The sequence below is a fragment of the Dermacentor silvarum genome, chromosome 11 (genome assembly GCF_013339745.2).
Source record: "Dermacentor silvarum isolate Dsil-2018 chromosome 11, BIME_Dsil_1.4, whole genome shotgun sequence".
In the NCBI taxonomy this organism is placed as follows: domain Eukaryota; kingdom Metazoa; phylum Arthropoda; class Arachnida; order Ixodida; family Ixodidae; genus Dermacentor; species Dermacentor silvarum.
The window spans coordinates 105,634,276-105,651,329 of record NC_051164.1 but is presented as its reverse complement, the minus strand read 5'-3'; the positions used below and the strand labels follow the sequence as shown (position 1 = coordinate 105,651,329).

Below are 17,054 nucleotides of genomic sequence, written 5' to 3'. Positions count from 1 at the left end.
TTAAGATATCTTATGTTTCCCAACCTTCGCACTTGCTTGAGTGTCATCATTTTAGGCGCAAGAAGTCTGTGGTAGTTCCTACAACTTCAAAAATTATGTCATTGCTCCTTTGAAAGGGTTGCATGTGTCCTGTGGCTAAAAACATGCGGTTAAAATATTTTCTACATGGACTCTGACCCATGTCTGAGTCATTTGTGTTGTTTTGGACAAAAGAAAGTAATGAGCAGTGATGTTTGAAAAGATTTGCAGTACATGTGCTGCATATGCCATAGAGAGCGCCCGTGTTTAAAATTTTTCTCTTAAACATTGTTTGAATGGCGCGCACAGGTATCTTGCAGCACAGTTTTTAACTATATATGTGCATAGGGGTGAATGCATGTTTCTTCCCAATAAGCGAGATACACATGAACTTGTCGCTAATCATTCAACTTTGCAGGCTACACAGCATCCTAGCTATTAGTGGCGCCGGTGCAGACTTGTATGAAGCCGAAGTCTGAATTTTATTCAGTGCTTCTAAAGTCTGCATATTGGTGCCTTGGAGTTGATACGCACATTCTGTAGTGTGTACTTGTGAGCAAACATTTATGCAGTTTAATAATTAGTTGTAGACTTGACATATTGAACATACGGAACTTAGGGAAGATGACAAAAGGGGCACTGTGTGGGTGCAGGAAAGGAAAGAACAGAGGCCATGTTGTCATCTTCCGTAAGTCCCATTTATCTGCACTGTTTGTTCAATATGTCGATGTTCGACCAACTAGCCCAAATTAGCACTCTTGTAGACCTGAGTTTGCTTCTGGGTGCAGCTTTAAAAAAAGTAGAGTGAAAGTGGTAGCATCAGCAAAAGACAAATGACCTTTCCACCTTTTTGGCTATTAATTTTTTGCATTAAATGAAGGTCCCGGACATTGAAACCCTTGAAAATATGACAAGCATTACTACTATTACTAATTACTGCTTACTTACTGTTATTAATTACTAATTACTACTATTATACTGCTACATATGAGCCATGCAGTGAGTGGCACCATAGCACACTACCAAGCGAGCAGGAGCAAGTGTCAAAACATGGCAACGCCCTGCTCCCACATGTCCGTCTCCTGCGTCATGACACATGTACTTCATGAGAAACGAAACCAAAACTGGTTTGTTGAATAGCTATCATAGAAAATTATTTAAGATGCTCCGAGGCATGCAAGTATTTTTTCTAGGGTCTCGAGTGTGCATGGCCTTTATTTAATGGCATAATGAAAAGTTGAAAATGTCATTTTTAGTCCTCCTGTAAGGACATGCAAGTGTTTAAGAAAACCAGCCAACTCTTGACAACATACGTAACAACTCAAGATATTTTATTATTCTACAGTGACAAGCAGCAGTGTCCATACGATTTTTGAGAGCTGACCTCGGATACCGAGCACTGGCTTTTTTACAGTGCAGCTCCTTTACTATGCCATTCAAAAGCCTTGCAGCCACATTTAATTGCAATGTCCACACACACACAGCTCATGATGCGTGCACTTCTCCCGCCAGTGGACTGAGCTCGGTGTGCTTTAAGCCTAACAGCGAGCACACTGAGCGTTTGTATTTGTCCCACGACTGCAGGCTTTCTCCTCCGTTGTGAATCTCACACACGGCCTCTGCATAGTCCTTCACTTGAGTGACACCCTTTACATCGTCATCTGTGCATTCTGGAGGCAGGTGCTGCACATGGGGGTGAGTAATTTCCTCCTGTAAAAGAGAAACACGGCTCTGCTGCAGGTCTGAAACATTTATGAGGAAGGTTTAGCTCACGGCCAACTCCAATTTCCCCATTCAAAAACAGTATGTGTAAAATGCAGAAATGCTTTTACAAGACAACCACATGAATGATTTGAATGAAATTTGTTCTATTTGAGAAAGTTAAATTATAGTGAGTATAGGAAGCAGATTTTGTATATAGGGCGTGGAATATTGCGATAAGAATTAATATAATTGAAGCACAAAGTTTACAAACCCATAACTCAGCACCAAAACAGATATTGCAGTTCTGTAAACTGCATCTATTAGAGTACCTAAAGGGGACAAATTTGGTACATGAATTTACAGCTTGTGTGAAACAGTGTTTACGAGGATTCTTCAAAAGTGGTACTTCAGTGGTACCACGGCTGCTGATGTATCAATAGATCTATTGATATATAAAATTTTCTGCTGATTCAGTGATAAGGCATTTGAATCTACTGATTTTTTGCCTTTTCTACAGAAGCGAAAGCAATAGCTGCTACTTTTCCAGCACTGAGTTTATTTTAATGCAGTGCCACTTGGTGAACGAAGAAAAAAAAAAGAAAGGTCTCAGAGATGAGCATGTTTTTGCATTTCCAGATTCTCAAACCCTGGAGCTACCTATGTTTCATGAGCAAAGATGGGGAAAGGGCAAGAGGGTGAATCGGTGGAATTTGTGCACTACCGTGCCCCACACCTATGAAACCACAACCAATGACTCTTTTTCCTGTGGCGCTATAAGCGCCTGCCCTGTGCTAAAAGGAATAGGAACCCGCACTTGCTTACTCACTTACTTACTTCAGGTAGTCAGTTGCTGCTCGTGCACTGCACGTGCCACATGTGACAGGGCACATCACCCTTTGCATCGCATCAATTCACACATTAACCGGAAAACTTCAGCATGCGCGCTTCATTTATAGCTCACCAACACTAAAGCTTTCAGGTGCTAACTACCATCTGACGCCTTTGAATAGGCCATTGTGAGGTAGTGAACATTTTTTTAAATCCGTGCTTCATTATGGCTTTCGGGAACCCCGGGTTTCTCAAGAGCATCACCAAAAATCTCGAGGTCATTTTCGTACAATGTCTTATAAGCTACAACACTACAATAAAGTACTAATGTCAGCGCTGAGGGTCCAAAAACTGGCTAACACAAGTATGCATATATACTTCTGTACCTGGGAGATATGAGGGTCCACAGACCATGCTCAGTTTATCCGCTGAACTCAGCGGCCAGGTTGAGTACATAACAAACGTAATGAATATATGCTTATAATAAATACTGTATATAATGAAGGTATTTTCATGTTGGACGCAACTTTATTAAACAAGGTGCAGCTGTAATAGGAATATAAAACTAAGTTCCCACTGTTTTGCTGCCCCACATGACAAGTGACATACTAAGGTTGCATGCTCTGGCTAATGATCCTGACGAGAGCCTTACCTGGCCAGCCAGTGACTGCTGCATACGTCTGACAAAACCAACTGCATTGGTTTCTGACCGGCTCTTCTCCCAAAAGAAGCACTCCATGTCGGACTCGGCCTTGTCTGCTTCCCAAGGCTCTGTTTTCTGGGTTTGCAAAAGAATGAGCTTTTGAGTTAATCTCATGTGAGCAAGTAACATAGTCGCTGGTGTGAGCATCAAAGTCTCTGTTAAATTTTCACATTTCATAGGCTGTGAAAGATTCCACATTACTTGAACAACTTCACAGAGAAGCCTTTGCATTTGTGTTACATTTGTGTCACGTTTCTTCCTCTCGGCATGAAGCAAACAATTGAAAACTGAGATGCAAGGCAGCTTGCTCACCTGTGCAGTTTGGTATCTGAACGCAATACACAGGTACTTCATGTGTATAAAAATGCATACAAATATCAATGATTTGTTCAAAGAAAAAATTTGCACAAAACCGCACTAAACTCGCGGACAACTTTCTGTGGCAATGAAGGGAAAGCTACGGGCGCGTGGCTGCTGCACATGTGTTACCGTGCCAAATAGTCCGGCAGCATTGGACAGTGCATTTGGTTGCTCGTAGCACACACTGAATCGACGCAGCTTCCACGTGCGACGGTTTCGCGTTTTCCCAGAAGCGGAAGGGAAAAGCCGCAAAATAAGTAAACTTTTACACTCGGTGGTGCATTCTGTCATATTTAACTGTTGCTAATAAGGTGTTTATGTTTTCTCTTCCCCAGCCTAAACTAACGTGGATTAAAATGCGGGACTCTTTTCAGAAGCGCTCTCACTTGTGCGCGCTTTGGCTCCGTAGCTTTCCCTTCATTGCCACAGAAAGTTGTCCGCGAGTATAGAAGTGCGTCAATGCAGTTATGTCCTATGCTGATGCCACAACTATATTTGTACCAATATTAAAACAAGGCTGTGCTTCCATTTTGGCAGTTAAACAATTTAAAGATTTAAGTAAAACCTAAATTGGCATTATTTAAGCGAGTTGAAACATGATCTAACAAAGGTCAGGCACAAAGTTGATTCCTTTTAGGGCTGCAGAGACAGTGCTGCCAGTAGGCAGTGTTGCTCACATGCTCCATAGCTAGTCTACCATGTGATGACTTATCTTAAAACACCAGAGGTTTGGCTTACCCCTAAACATATTACCATTTCAAGAGCATCAAATTACCGGAGAAGTGTGTGGCAGGAACATATTGCGACACACAATTTAACCAGAGAGCATACAAAGCTAATACTGCACTGAGCTATCATATTCGGATGTAAAGCGTCAGTAGTGACGTAATCATTAACACACAGCCCTTATATGATTTTCCTTCGACAATAACACTCAAACACAAAAATGTTTCGAATACATTGCAGCTGGACAAAGTGTCACGAGTTATCGCTACCAGCGTTGCTAATGCCATTCATGGCTCCGGTAACCTAGAAATCTATAAACAGTAACAAGCTTAAGGACAAGCTAAAACTCTATGTATTTGAATAATAATGGACATGACAAATCACAAGATTATATACACTCACCCAAGATTCATGGTACACAGCAGTAAGAAGGTAATGGGCGTAGTCATAGTTCTGTTTCTTCAGCGGACACCTAGGGCACAGAAGAAAGGATGGTAAAAAAAAAAAAAGAAGAAAAAAACAACAAACAACACAAGCCACATGAGTCTCAAAGGTACAATGGAACAACTGTGTTGCACATAATATAGTATACACATATTCAAAAGTGGCTATGCAAAATATAGATATCACAATTTGCCATGCAATAATAATTTTAGCTGCAGTGTAAAAGCACAGCAAATCTGCAAGACATCTGCAGATTTGCTTTCCTCTTGCGCATATGTCTGTTGCATGTCTGCAGTTGTAGGCACATAAGTGCTGCACACTGGCAATGCATTAAAACTCGGACAGCCAATTTCTGTGTGCTCTTCCTCGGTACGAGCATGTCAATGTGAAACTGTCAATGTGAAACTGTCAATCTGAAACGTATCAACAATACGTTAGATGATGGCAAAGTGAAAAGTAGCTAATGGCATATTTGGCTAGTCATTTCAGACTACTTTGCCACTGCTAATCAGACCACAAAAGACTGCTTTAGGCATGTATTAAAAGAACAAGTGGGTGAAATAGTGTTAGTCATGCTTTATCATTGCCATTTCTGCCCACTTATGTACACAGTAAAGCTTAGTTGCTGTTTTACATGATCCTCGAAGCACTGCTGGAGTGCTCTGCAACTTCCAGCTTAATGTACCTTTAGTAAATTGAAACAGCTTGTCACTATGATAGCAGATAGAAAAAGAGTAATGTTGCCGTTGACACATCAAGAAATGTGTACCATGTAAGAAATGAAGCAGTTTTCAGCCTATATGACTTACCTGTCGGTGACAATAGTGAGGACGTCAGTTGCAGGGTCATAACGGTCACCAGCCAACCGAAGGAGCTTATCCCTCGCATGGTAGTCAAGCTCCAAGTCTGACAGTTTTACCTGTAGAGGCATAATAGATGTAAAGAAGGTGCAGAATGGATGTCCAGAAGCATGCCATGCGTGCAATCAGATATGCTACTTTGCAATGCCTGTAATAAAGCCAGATTTCAAATACACCTTTCGTTACGAAGGTGATGGTTCGTAGCGCAAGTACACGGGGAAGAAAAAGGAACAGTCAAGACAGTGCGCTAGCTTCCACCAGCATCTTAAGTACACATTTCAGCGACCACCTGCCACATGCATGCTTGCATCAGCTTCTAGGGAATTCAAACTATTTATCACTAAAAACACTCTGACCGAAGTCCTGAAATCATATCACCTTCAATGATTTCGCGTATTAGCCTGTTGTGGTCCTTGCTTACAAAATACAAGCATTGAATGATGGGGCTTACAACCACAGCTGTCACAATGATGCGCAAACCAGCCATCACATGCATTTTTAAAATTATCTGCACGTTCATTGATGCAGTGACTTGTGTGACCTATGTACTGCTTCCCACATGATAGATATCTTATACATAGTGTTACAGAAACAGCCAACGAACTACACTTTGTTCTGCGCATCTCCTTAATAATCGCTTACCAACAAGCCCAAATTTTAACGATGGTCATCTTTAATTAGCAACCAGCAACTCCTCTCATTGGAAAGGTAATATGGCCTGTCATGTTCTTGCTTATGCCACTTTATGTGCTAAAAGATATGTACACCCGTGAGCAAAAGTATACGGACCAGGGGTTACGCGACGAAAAAGCAGATTTCTTCCTCTGCCTATGAACGCAGCTTGAAATTGAGGACTGCACTCCAAACTTGGCATTGCGAACTTTTCAGCGTACTCATCAATTTCAGTTTATGCTTGGTAAATACGAAGAAATTCACTTTTTTCGGCGATCCTGTGGCCCGTATACTTTTGCTCACGGGTGTACATGTTTGAGATGGCCATTATAGCATACTCAGCAAAATTTGTGTTTTTCGCTGTATATGCTCTGAAATTACAGTAAATTTTTTGGTAGAGTGTCCAGCATGACATGTGATAGTAATGCACCAAATGTCTTCCCCCCCCCCCCCCCCCACCCCTTTTCTTTGTCAGCTTACCCAGGAAACTTCATAAATCCAATTCTCCGAATCAAAAGCGCTGCAACTTCCTCTATTCGTATCTGACTGAAAATTTTCCATGCAAAATGTGCAACAGCACATTACATGCCAAAATCCAAACATACTAAAAGAAAGGGGGGAACATGACAGTTAAATACACGCTGTGTCATACCCTCAGCGTAACAATCCGGGACCTGGGGTCTCTGATTGATGGGCTGGCATGGCAGTAGTCACTGTCAATCACTTCCACTGGAAAATGCTCTTCGCACTTTTCGTCAGTCTCCAGACCAGCTGGCCATGGGGTGCAAAATTCTGTGCATAGAGAATTTATGATAACTAAATAAGGACACCGACCACAGAAGAAAATGAAGGAAACACATTTTGGTTTCTCTGATTGGAAAGGCTCACAATGAAATCGAGAGCACAATAAACAAAGCCATATGGGTTTCAAGATATGGCATAAATGATGAGCGTACATGTGGGTAAAAGTTCTGTCATTCCAACTGAAGCGTGCATTCTGTAGTTTAGATGATAAGTGATTCCAGGTGATGTCACGAGGCCAAGTTATTTCCCTTTTCAGCACCTTCGTGTTATCCGCATTAATGTGGCGCCGTGTGTTCTGCAAGAGTATTCAATGCGATTGTTTTCTTTTTTAGATAATTTATATGCTGCTTTAGCCATTGCTCAAAATTTTTTGTTTTTCTAGTTATACGCAATTGCAGTCCTGGCAGGAAATATGGTATACATATACCAGGAATCTTTTTTGGGGTATTGGCACTCTTTGGCCATACTTGGCCCTTGCGCCAGTAAACACTATACATCATCATTTTTTGGGGGTAGCTTTCAAAAGAAATTTTATCAGCTAAGACCGTTTCATCACACTGAAAAACGAACTTGTTCCGTACTTGAAACACGTGCCCTATTTGCACAAATATGACATCATCATCATCAGCCTATATTTATGTCCACTGCAGGACGAAAACCTCTCTCTGTGCTCTCCAATTACCCCTGTCTTGCGCTAGCTGATTCCAACTTGCGCCTGCAAATTTCCTAACTTCATCACCCCACCTAGTTGACATATATGACAAATATATGACATAGCCCCCCCCCCCCCCCCTCCAAATGTATCATGGTGACATACTTTTTGTGGCTGGGTTGGAAGAATTATTGAAGGGACACCAGAGGAACACATTCAAACTTCAATATAATGATAAGAGATATAACAAGGTTCAATTTATACTAAGATCAGTTCGTAATTAATACACAATTATAGCAAAGACACTGTTGTGTCCTATGTGACTTCGTTATAACAAGGTTTGATGCGACTCTGTTATAACAAAGTTTTACTTTGTTAAGCAAAGTAAAGCTTTGCACTTATGCAAAGCATAAGTGCAAAGTGCAAATATTAGACTTATGCAATAGCAATGCAGCCACTCTTAATGCGAGAGGAGGCTTGCTAAGCCAAAAAAATAAACGAAACATGGGTCGTGACGCCAGTGAAGCTCCAGCATTGTTCGCCCTGACGTCACAGTTTTTGACAGTTCTTGGGTCTAGTTGACTGTCTAGTGGTAAAGAAGGAATACGTTGCATTCTGGAGCATGCACATACTACTCAACCTAGCAAGTTTCTTTAACTTTTCCTGCACCACACTGGCCCATAGACGAGAAGATACATTGAAATGAGTGATGTCACTTGACATGCTGGCAGTGAATTAATGGTGCGAAATTAAAAATATAAGACAAACTTTGGCCTTCATTTTCTTGAATAGTAATGAACAGTTTTCTGCCTAATAATTGAAAAACACTGTTTTGACAGAATGCAATACCAGTCTAAACTGACTTAGTGTGGTTTTTTTGTATCTCTTTAAGATTACATGTGCTGGTACAACATAAAACCAAGAAATGCTGGCTCTCCCTTAATCGAGAGTAGATGTAAGCATGAAATGACTACCATATGACGTCTCTGGCTGCCTGTGGTGCCGCCGCCTTCAACTGCTGTTCATCTTCCAACAGTGCAGCGCGCTCAGCGTCTGCCTGTCGCTACTTTCCCTTCTTGTCGCAAACCGCTCACGACTCACGGACCACTGGTGTTCAAAAGAGCACAGGCAACCTTTCTATCTAACTTTTGAACGCCGCTACTGGAAATGCCAAATAAAACTTCGGCATACTAGAAGTTACAGCTTGAGTGATATTGTGAACAAACATTAGGAAGAAATCGGAAGCAATATTTTTTGTAACTTGTTTGGGGAGTACCTAGCGTATGTAATGCGGTTCTGTGCAGAGGGTTTGGGGCCAGGGACCTCATTTTCTTAACCTTTGACTGGTTCCCCGGATGATCTCATTTTGTTTGCGATCTTGTTTGAGTGCCCGGATAACTGCTCTGGCTTTTGGCTCAAGGTCACTTAAAGGTCGCCAACAACGGGAGCTAAAAGCATTTAATGCTTATAAACAGAGCCAAGAAAAGTGTAGGTTTGAGTGAGTTGGTAACTTGTAAAAAAGTTAACAACACAAATAAAAGACAAAGACAAAGAAGGAGATAACAGCGCCGTGCACCATTAACTGAGTAGCTACAATTTAACGAAATTTTACACATAGAAGCTATATCACCTAACTGATGGTATCATGTTTCTTCATAAGTTTATTATTTTTTATTCTTGTATATCATCGTTCCTGCCATTATTGATGCAATTAGATTATATATCACATCATCCTCGGGAACAAATTAGGCAGTTGAAAGTCAATGCTGTTTTTTTGTTCTTGTCCGTTGCTCTCACTGTTAATTTGTTACCAGAGACAAGGAATTCGATAAATGAAAAATATGCTTGCAATTACAACTTGTGAATAATAGGTGCTTGTAAGCCCTCCAATCTACACTTTGCTAAAACAGGTAAGTTGCAATTAGAAGTAATCACAGTCGATAGGGGGCAAAATCAGCACATAACAAAAATCACACTTTTAACATTTAGCAGATCAGTTCTACAATCCATAAATTCAAAGTCTATTTTAGACACTGGAACGCTAACTCAAAGTGTGTATGCATATGTGCCTGTTGGAGCTCGTTAGTATATGTCACTTTGTTTAAAAGCTAGCTAGAACAAACAAAACTTGTAACTCAGCAACAGTCATAACAGAAGTGCCTGCAATCCAAGTATCAAATTTCAATTAAATCTGCTAATAAACAATTTGTTGCTTTAAAAAAACCTTTAGCTATACTCTGTTTCTAACTTGGCAGGACAATGTTACAGCGGCTACTTAATTAGTGCCGTTGTTTTTCATGTGGGACACTTTCTATGGAATAACTATATCATACGAGATGTGTTCGAAAAGAAACCAAACTTTTGAAATAGCGCGCCAACCGGCAGAGGGAGCGCGCTGCGGCTACTGAACGCATGTAGTGGCAGGTTTAGACAACAAACTGCCATTTGTCGCGTTTCGCTCTGACCGTTAGTTGGCGAGCTACAGCCGCTGAAGTGAGCACATGAACAAGCTGTTCTTCGGATTGGTGCCAAAGTGACAATGAAGGAATTGGAAGAACAGCGTGTGAGTGTGAAGTTCTGCTACAAACTTGGGAAAACTGTTATGATGTCTTAAGAAAGTTTTCGTCATTGGCAGCGGCGAGCAGTTCCTGGCTGATTTCAACACAGGTCTGCTTCTGTTCGTCAGTCAACAAACGCGGCACGAATTTTGCACTGACACGACGCATCTCAAGTTTATCACTCAAAATTTCATGACATGATCCTACGCTGATACCCACTTCGTCAGCGACTTCTCGAACAGTCAAATGACGATTTCCACGAATCACAGTTCAAACTCTCTCGACGTAGGTCATCATCTGTGGATGTGGAAGGTCGTCCAGGCTTGGGATCGTCACCGACCGACATTCTTTCGTTTTGAAAACGCTTGAACTAATCATAGCATTGCGTGCGACTCATACAGTCCTCCCCGTATGCTTGGCTAAGCAACTGAAATGTCTCTGTGAAAGTTTTCCGAAGTTTGTAGCAGAACTTCACACACACACGCTGTTCATTGTCACTTTGGCATCAATCCGAAGAACAACTTGTTCATGTGCTCACTTCAGCGGCTGTAGCTCGCCAACTAACGGTCAGAGCGAAACGCGGCAAATGGCAGTTTGTTGTCTAAACCTGCTGCTACATGCGCTCAGTAGCCGCAGCGTGCTCGCTCTGCCGGTTGGCGCGCTATTTCAAAAGTTCGGTTTCATTTTGAACACACTTCGTATATCAACCTTTTAACCTCCGAAATCATTCCATAAAAACGTACTAAGTTTTCCCTTTTTTTTTATGTAGCCATGGATTTTTCCATGTCATTTCGATTCTGAAAATATATCACTTAATTCTTGATGCTTGATTACATTCCTCCCCACCCCCAGTTTCTAGCACCCTCTAGTGTTGAAAACTGAACCCAAAGCCAATTACCAGCATCGCACGTGCACTTCTTATCTCGATCAGGGCTGAACCGGATTGAGCTTGATCTGGATTGAGTGTTGCTACACAGTTATTTGTGATCGCAATCACAGGCCGACGTCTGAGCCCTCCACCTCTAGCACAGTACGATAAAAACAAAAAATGAAGGCACCTCAATAAAAAACGTTTAAGAACCTTTATATCAGCAATAGTAACCAGTAAAATTCAAATATTGTCCTAATTTAACTATATTTTGCAAATCTCACTTTGTAACCAAGGCATTATGCAGTTCTGAGAGTTGCCGACGATCGGCAGATGACAATAACTTGATCGGCATCGTTGGACTGTGTAGCAGCGACCATTGTTGATCGCGATCAAGAAATCCAATCCGGATTGGCCCCAATCGCAATCAGAAATGTAAGTGTGACACCGGTATAACTCGTCTTTGGCAGCGGCAGCAGCACAACATCGCACTGAACGAGTATGACTTGTCATTGGTGATATTGGTACAACCTCCCATGACGAGTACAGCTCGGGATTGGGGGTTAAACTACAACTTGTGGACTCAAGGCTGCAATGAAATCACATATTATTTGTGCATCTCTGTGCTTTCAGTATACAACATGCTATGTTTTGGTCACAAGAAAAAACTGCGTTATGGCGGCTGGTCGGAGAATGCGCCACTCAGGCTCGTTTGGCGGACAGGTTCATACCGGCGACATCTTCCATGTAATAAATACATCATATTTTAGCGACATATAGAAGTTTGAGACAATGTTACATGACTATATCTTGCTTCGATATGTGACGCACTATTTTTTGGTCACGAATGCGAGCAGTTAGAGAAGTCTCTGTCGCCTGCTACATATGAAACGTGGCCCTGAGAAGGTTCGGACTGTCTGGTGAGGCATACTCACGCCGGAGGACCTTGGCATGCTTGGAGAGGTGAGCAGGTGTCAGGTGAAGGAAATTGGGCACCTTCATGAGCTCCAAGTTGGCATACTTGCCCGGCGGCGCCCCCTTCTCACGGTAGCCCTGGCGCAGCGGCAGTGGCACCACTGAAGGGCGAAAGGACTGCGCTGTGGGCCACACGCTGGGCCAGTCTTGGTCCACGGGCATGCGCTCGCTACGTGGTTGCGGAACCTGTTCCAAGAGCGTGTTCCAATGAACTGAGCACACGAGCAGCAGGAGCCACGTATGTGTATGTGCAATTTTTCTAGCTACAGTTGAAGGCGTACAGTGCCTCACAGTGGCACATGCTTATGCTGCTGTCTGGTGTTGTCGTATTGCAACAGCACCAAACCATGTCAGCAACTTGATAGAAGTCACGATTAGTAAATGTACGTAGTGAAAGTAATGATCAGCATTGGCATTCTATTTGTTAATGTCAATGTTAGACGGGCTTACTCCATGTAGTACAAATACTGAATTTCTGCAGAGTCGCATGCTTCTGCACTTTGTAATTTCATGCAATTAACTGGCACACTTCAGTTATGCTTTGACACACCGTGAACAGTTGGAATATGTGGAACTGGTGCAAGGAATTTTACATTAAACTCTCGTGAATCGCACAACATTTATTATTATAATAAGCAACATTCTTCCTTTCCATAACAATGATTTTGACTTTTGGCTGTTCCAGTTCCTTAATTTGTGACTAGTAGATTAAAGATTTGTGAAGTACACTAAATAATATGGCAAATTGGGAAAATGAGTCTAGAATTCCTTTACAAAAGCCAGATGCACAGTTTTAAATTTGTACTTCAATACATTTCCATACGAATGTTGAGTGTGACTAGTTTGCTGAAGCTCATGAACCGATGTGAACAAAAACTGTGGAGTGTGACATCACGAAGATGTGCAGTGCTGCTGTTACATACAATGTAAGCAAAACAACAACAAGCAGTATCTGTGCCATTTTGTTTAGGAACACACGATTAACAATGCTTAACTTGTCAATTATTGGTGAAGTAAGGACGAGCTCACATCAAACTTGATTCTGGTCGTTTTTGTTTCGGCGGTTCTTTTGCCTTGTAGAGATCCAGCTTTCGAAACTTCTGATCTGCAAGAACAGCGCAACAATAAATGTACACAGTGCAGATGCATATCACACGAGTTCCTCTGCAATAACTAGAATGCAAATTGCACTGTAGGGCGCCCTACAGCTGCATATAAGACCTGTAATTCAGGTAGCTGGCCATGTATGAAATTTTGCCAGGCAAACTATTGTGTGGCATTGTTATGGCAAAGTGCATTGTTGGGAAAGTTGGTACGTGTTTGGAAGTTAAAAAAAATATATACAAGCACAGAATAACAAGGAGGACAGGTTGCTCACTGACTACTGATCTTTATTGAGAAAGCATCACATGACAATACACCCAGACCACAGCTACACAGTATGTGAGCACAATAAAGGACTAACGATCAACCAAATGTAATCAATGAGGCATCTCGATCACACATCGATATGTTTCACTTTGACGTATTGCGATCAATATTCTTTACTGTATACATTCGGTAGACGTTGGTCATCACTTTGCGCAAGCAGAGAGTGAAGTGTGCACATATTTTGAAGTGATGTTTTCCAATAAATATCAGTTGAGTATATGAGGGCTTGTCCTGTTGCTTTCCGCGTCTCTTATTTTCTGGTAGTTCGGTGTAAAGTAGATTTAAACTCCTGCCTAGGTGTTCGTATATTACAAGAGTGACATGACCACTCACGGCGAGGCAGGCTTCCACACGAAGTGAGGAGTAACTTAGTGTAACGTAAACGTTAAAGCTGTAATTTGTGAGGAATCCAAAGAAACCAAGACGAATAATACAAAGAAGATAACCAAATAAGAATACTTTTGACCGGTTGCCTCAGAGCAAGCTTCACCGTTCGCTCTACCAACGCGAGCGAAAGCAACGACTCCTGCTATGTAATCCGCCCTGATGTATTTCGTAAAAGCATGAAAAGTTTTCTCTGGCAGCAGCCTTGTGTAATCAAACGCCGGTCATATTGGCGATCGAAGGCAACGGCCAGTAGAAAGCATATACAGTCTGCTCACCTTCTTCTAGGTTCGTCGCGTCCGATTTGTCTTCAGCAGACACGAAGGATGACATCCTTCGGGCTACCACCCTGTTTGATGTGGACGGAATTATTCTAACGCAGTAATGCACATCGCGAAGCATTGCGATGCTACGTGCCGGCGGCATATCGACTGCAAAAACTAACCACAGGAGAAAGTCGCACACAAGCGCTATGCCACCACACACGCGCGAAGCACGCCGAAACTACAAATCCCACTATGCTATTGGAATTGCCCAGCGAAAAGTCGCCAATGCGGTTGTTACGCCGCTGCGATTAAAGCAGCGCTAGTTGTCTGCTACAATAAATTTATCAACAAAGGGGGCGCTGGCGTCTGTAGCGATATGGCTGAGGTGGGTGTTCGCAGGATTAGCAGGGTGCTTGCGCCGTTATTATCTGCTACAGTTCAGTGCGGTGATCGCGTCTTTGGGCCGTTTCTGAAACGTTCCACTTCGGCGATATTTCTCTTTTCGCTTTCAGGCGCGCGCTGATTGGCTGGTTGAGCAAAATTGAATGACGTCGGGCTCAACCAGCCAATCAGCTCATCCAATTTTGCTAAAACAGCCAATCAGCGCGCGCCTGAAAGCGAAATATCGCCGAAGTGGAACGTTTCAGAATACGTCCCTTGCTTACCTACGATGCGGAATGTGTAGCTGGTTAGCGTCAAACGTTGTAACATCAAAACATGATGCATAATTTTCATTATTCGCACGCTTCTTTACATTAGGGATTTTGGTGAAAGACAAAGGGAACGGCAACAGAGGAGAAGCTACTTTCACGAGTATCACCTGGAGCTAAGACAGGAACGTCTGGAGCCAGCTTTTGGGGACAAGAAAATTTTCAAATATTCTTTATATTAGCATCACATACGGATGCAACACTCCAAAAGTAGTTTCCTTCATTGGGCAGCGTTAATTGAAACAGCTAGCCGGTGGCAGCGTTAGGGCGACGGATGCATCCGGCTGCACTCCGCTACGCCTCTCCGCTCGCGACGGCAAACGTACACGATGGGCGCACGACACGCTTGCAACAGTACGAAGAAATCGCACTACAGAACTCCTGAGAGCGAACTTCTAGAAATGTCCGCGTCGAGAAAAGAATATTTTGATGTCGACAACGTGAACGATCGAGACAAACAAGGCGAGCAGTTACTGCTTGTGAACAGTTTCTGCATCTAGCGCACAACGCAAGGCCAAACTTAACGTTATTTCAACTTGTGAGCAGGTTTTGTTCGCGGGGAATATGTGCACTGCTTCGATAGTGCATCAACGTGCAAGAACGGAACATGTTCGTGGCTGTGCGTATTCAGTGCACGTTGGATATTACGCTGTCGCTTCCTTCCTTTTAACAGCGGAGCTGTTAAAGCCGGCCGTTATTCCGTTAGTCGTCCACATATAAAATGTGGGCCGATCCTGGCGGTTGTGCAGGAAGGGTCCAAGCGCAATGGCACATACCCCTGTGAACTAGCGAAGGTGAGCCTGGCTGTCTAGCTAAGCATGGTTGGGACTACTTAAGCTTAGTCAGTTATCGATAACCAATCAATAGGTAATCGATAATCGATCAATAATTAACAAATCTCGGAAAATGCTGGGATGACTTGGTAGTGCTTATCCTAGCCCAAATACGTGGCCAATACCTTGTGATAGCCAATCAAAAGCTAATCGATAATCGATCAATAAATTCCGGAAAATGCTGGGGATGACTTGGTAGTGCTTAGCCTAGCCCAAAAGCCAGGACTAGCTATAGGTGCCCATCAGCTCCGCTGTCTCTTTAGCATTGCGCCTCCAGTGTAAGCTACGCTATTTTTTTTTTTTTTTAAGTAAACATTTTGCATTGTCTCACCTGTGATTACCGTATGCTCGGCGAGCCAAGTTCATTCAATTTCCCTTGCTAGTTTCTTCCGTCATACGATTTAGCCAACGTTTCCGTTGCTGTGTCTCCGGTAACGTCCATTTACTGTGTCAGCGCCTTCGTGTGGATTTGCAAAAACGTCTACGTATGTATCGACGAAGTACAAACTCGACATCTGGTTCACTGGCACGATGGAGTTTTGTAAAAACAGCTTTGAGTAAGATTGTTTTCACAATGCATGGTGTGCGCGTGTAATGTCATGCTCTGTGTATAAAAAAAATACCGGCAATTTTAAGTGATTGTTATTTTTCTTTTTGTGCAACCTAAAGTCGTTATGTCGCGTGCTACGCTCCGCTATATTGTACGCGCGACTGCCTGCTGATAATTTCCCAAATCGGTTGCGTTAACGATTTTCCATAAGTTGTTTGGACATGCACTGGTCAGCTGTTGGCAAAATGCATGCATTGATTGGTCATTGTTAAAATAAATAAGGCGCCTCTGAAGTGCTTGTCAACTGGCACTTCAATGAGGTGGACGCATTGAGGGCATTCATGCCGCTACACCTGTGTTTTGAAAGTATAACGGGTTTGAAATGACTGTTGCTTGTTTTGCGAACTCTTCTGATATGTAAAAGGCACTTCCGTACGAAATGCACACTTCATAACTGTGTTGTGTAATTAGAAATTAAATTGGAAATTTCTTCGTCACATGAATTCCTATCATTATCATCAGCCTATATTTCTGTCCACTGCAGTACGAAGGCCTCTCCCTGCGATCTCCAATTACCCCTGTCAGCGCCAGCCGCATACTGCCTACGTCAGCAACTGCAGTGCGTGTATAAGGCCATTGTTCTTGTTAAAAATGAATCTTTGCCCAAACTATTTATTTTGACCTTATAATACCATCGAATTAGCCTAT

The 17,054-nt window shown here is 42.5% G+C and overlaps 1 protein-coding gene across 1 annotated transcript; it reads right to left on the bottom strand.

Moving 5' to 3' along the window:
* Window positions 1–1,332: 1,332 nt before the first annotated feature.
* LOC119432920 (28S ribosomal protein S35, mitochondrial) lies at window positions 1,333–12,385 on the bottom strand. Its single transcript, XM_037700068.2, has 6 exons — window positions 12,133–12,385; window positions 6,968–7,107; window positions 5,593–5,702; window positions 4,742–4,811; window positions 3,203–3,328; window positions 1,333–1,728 (listed from the first exon to the last, which is right to left on the bottom strand). Exons 1-6 carry the CDS (start codon window positions 12,332–12,334, stop codon window positions 1,504–1,506), a joined length of 873 nt encoding a protein of 290 aa, XP_037555996.1. The 5' UTR covers window positions 12,335–12,385; the 3' UTR covers window positions 1,333–1,503.
* Between the last annotated feature and the right edge of the window lie 4,669 nt (window positions 12,386–17,054).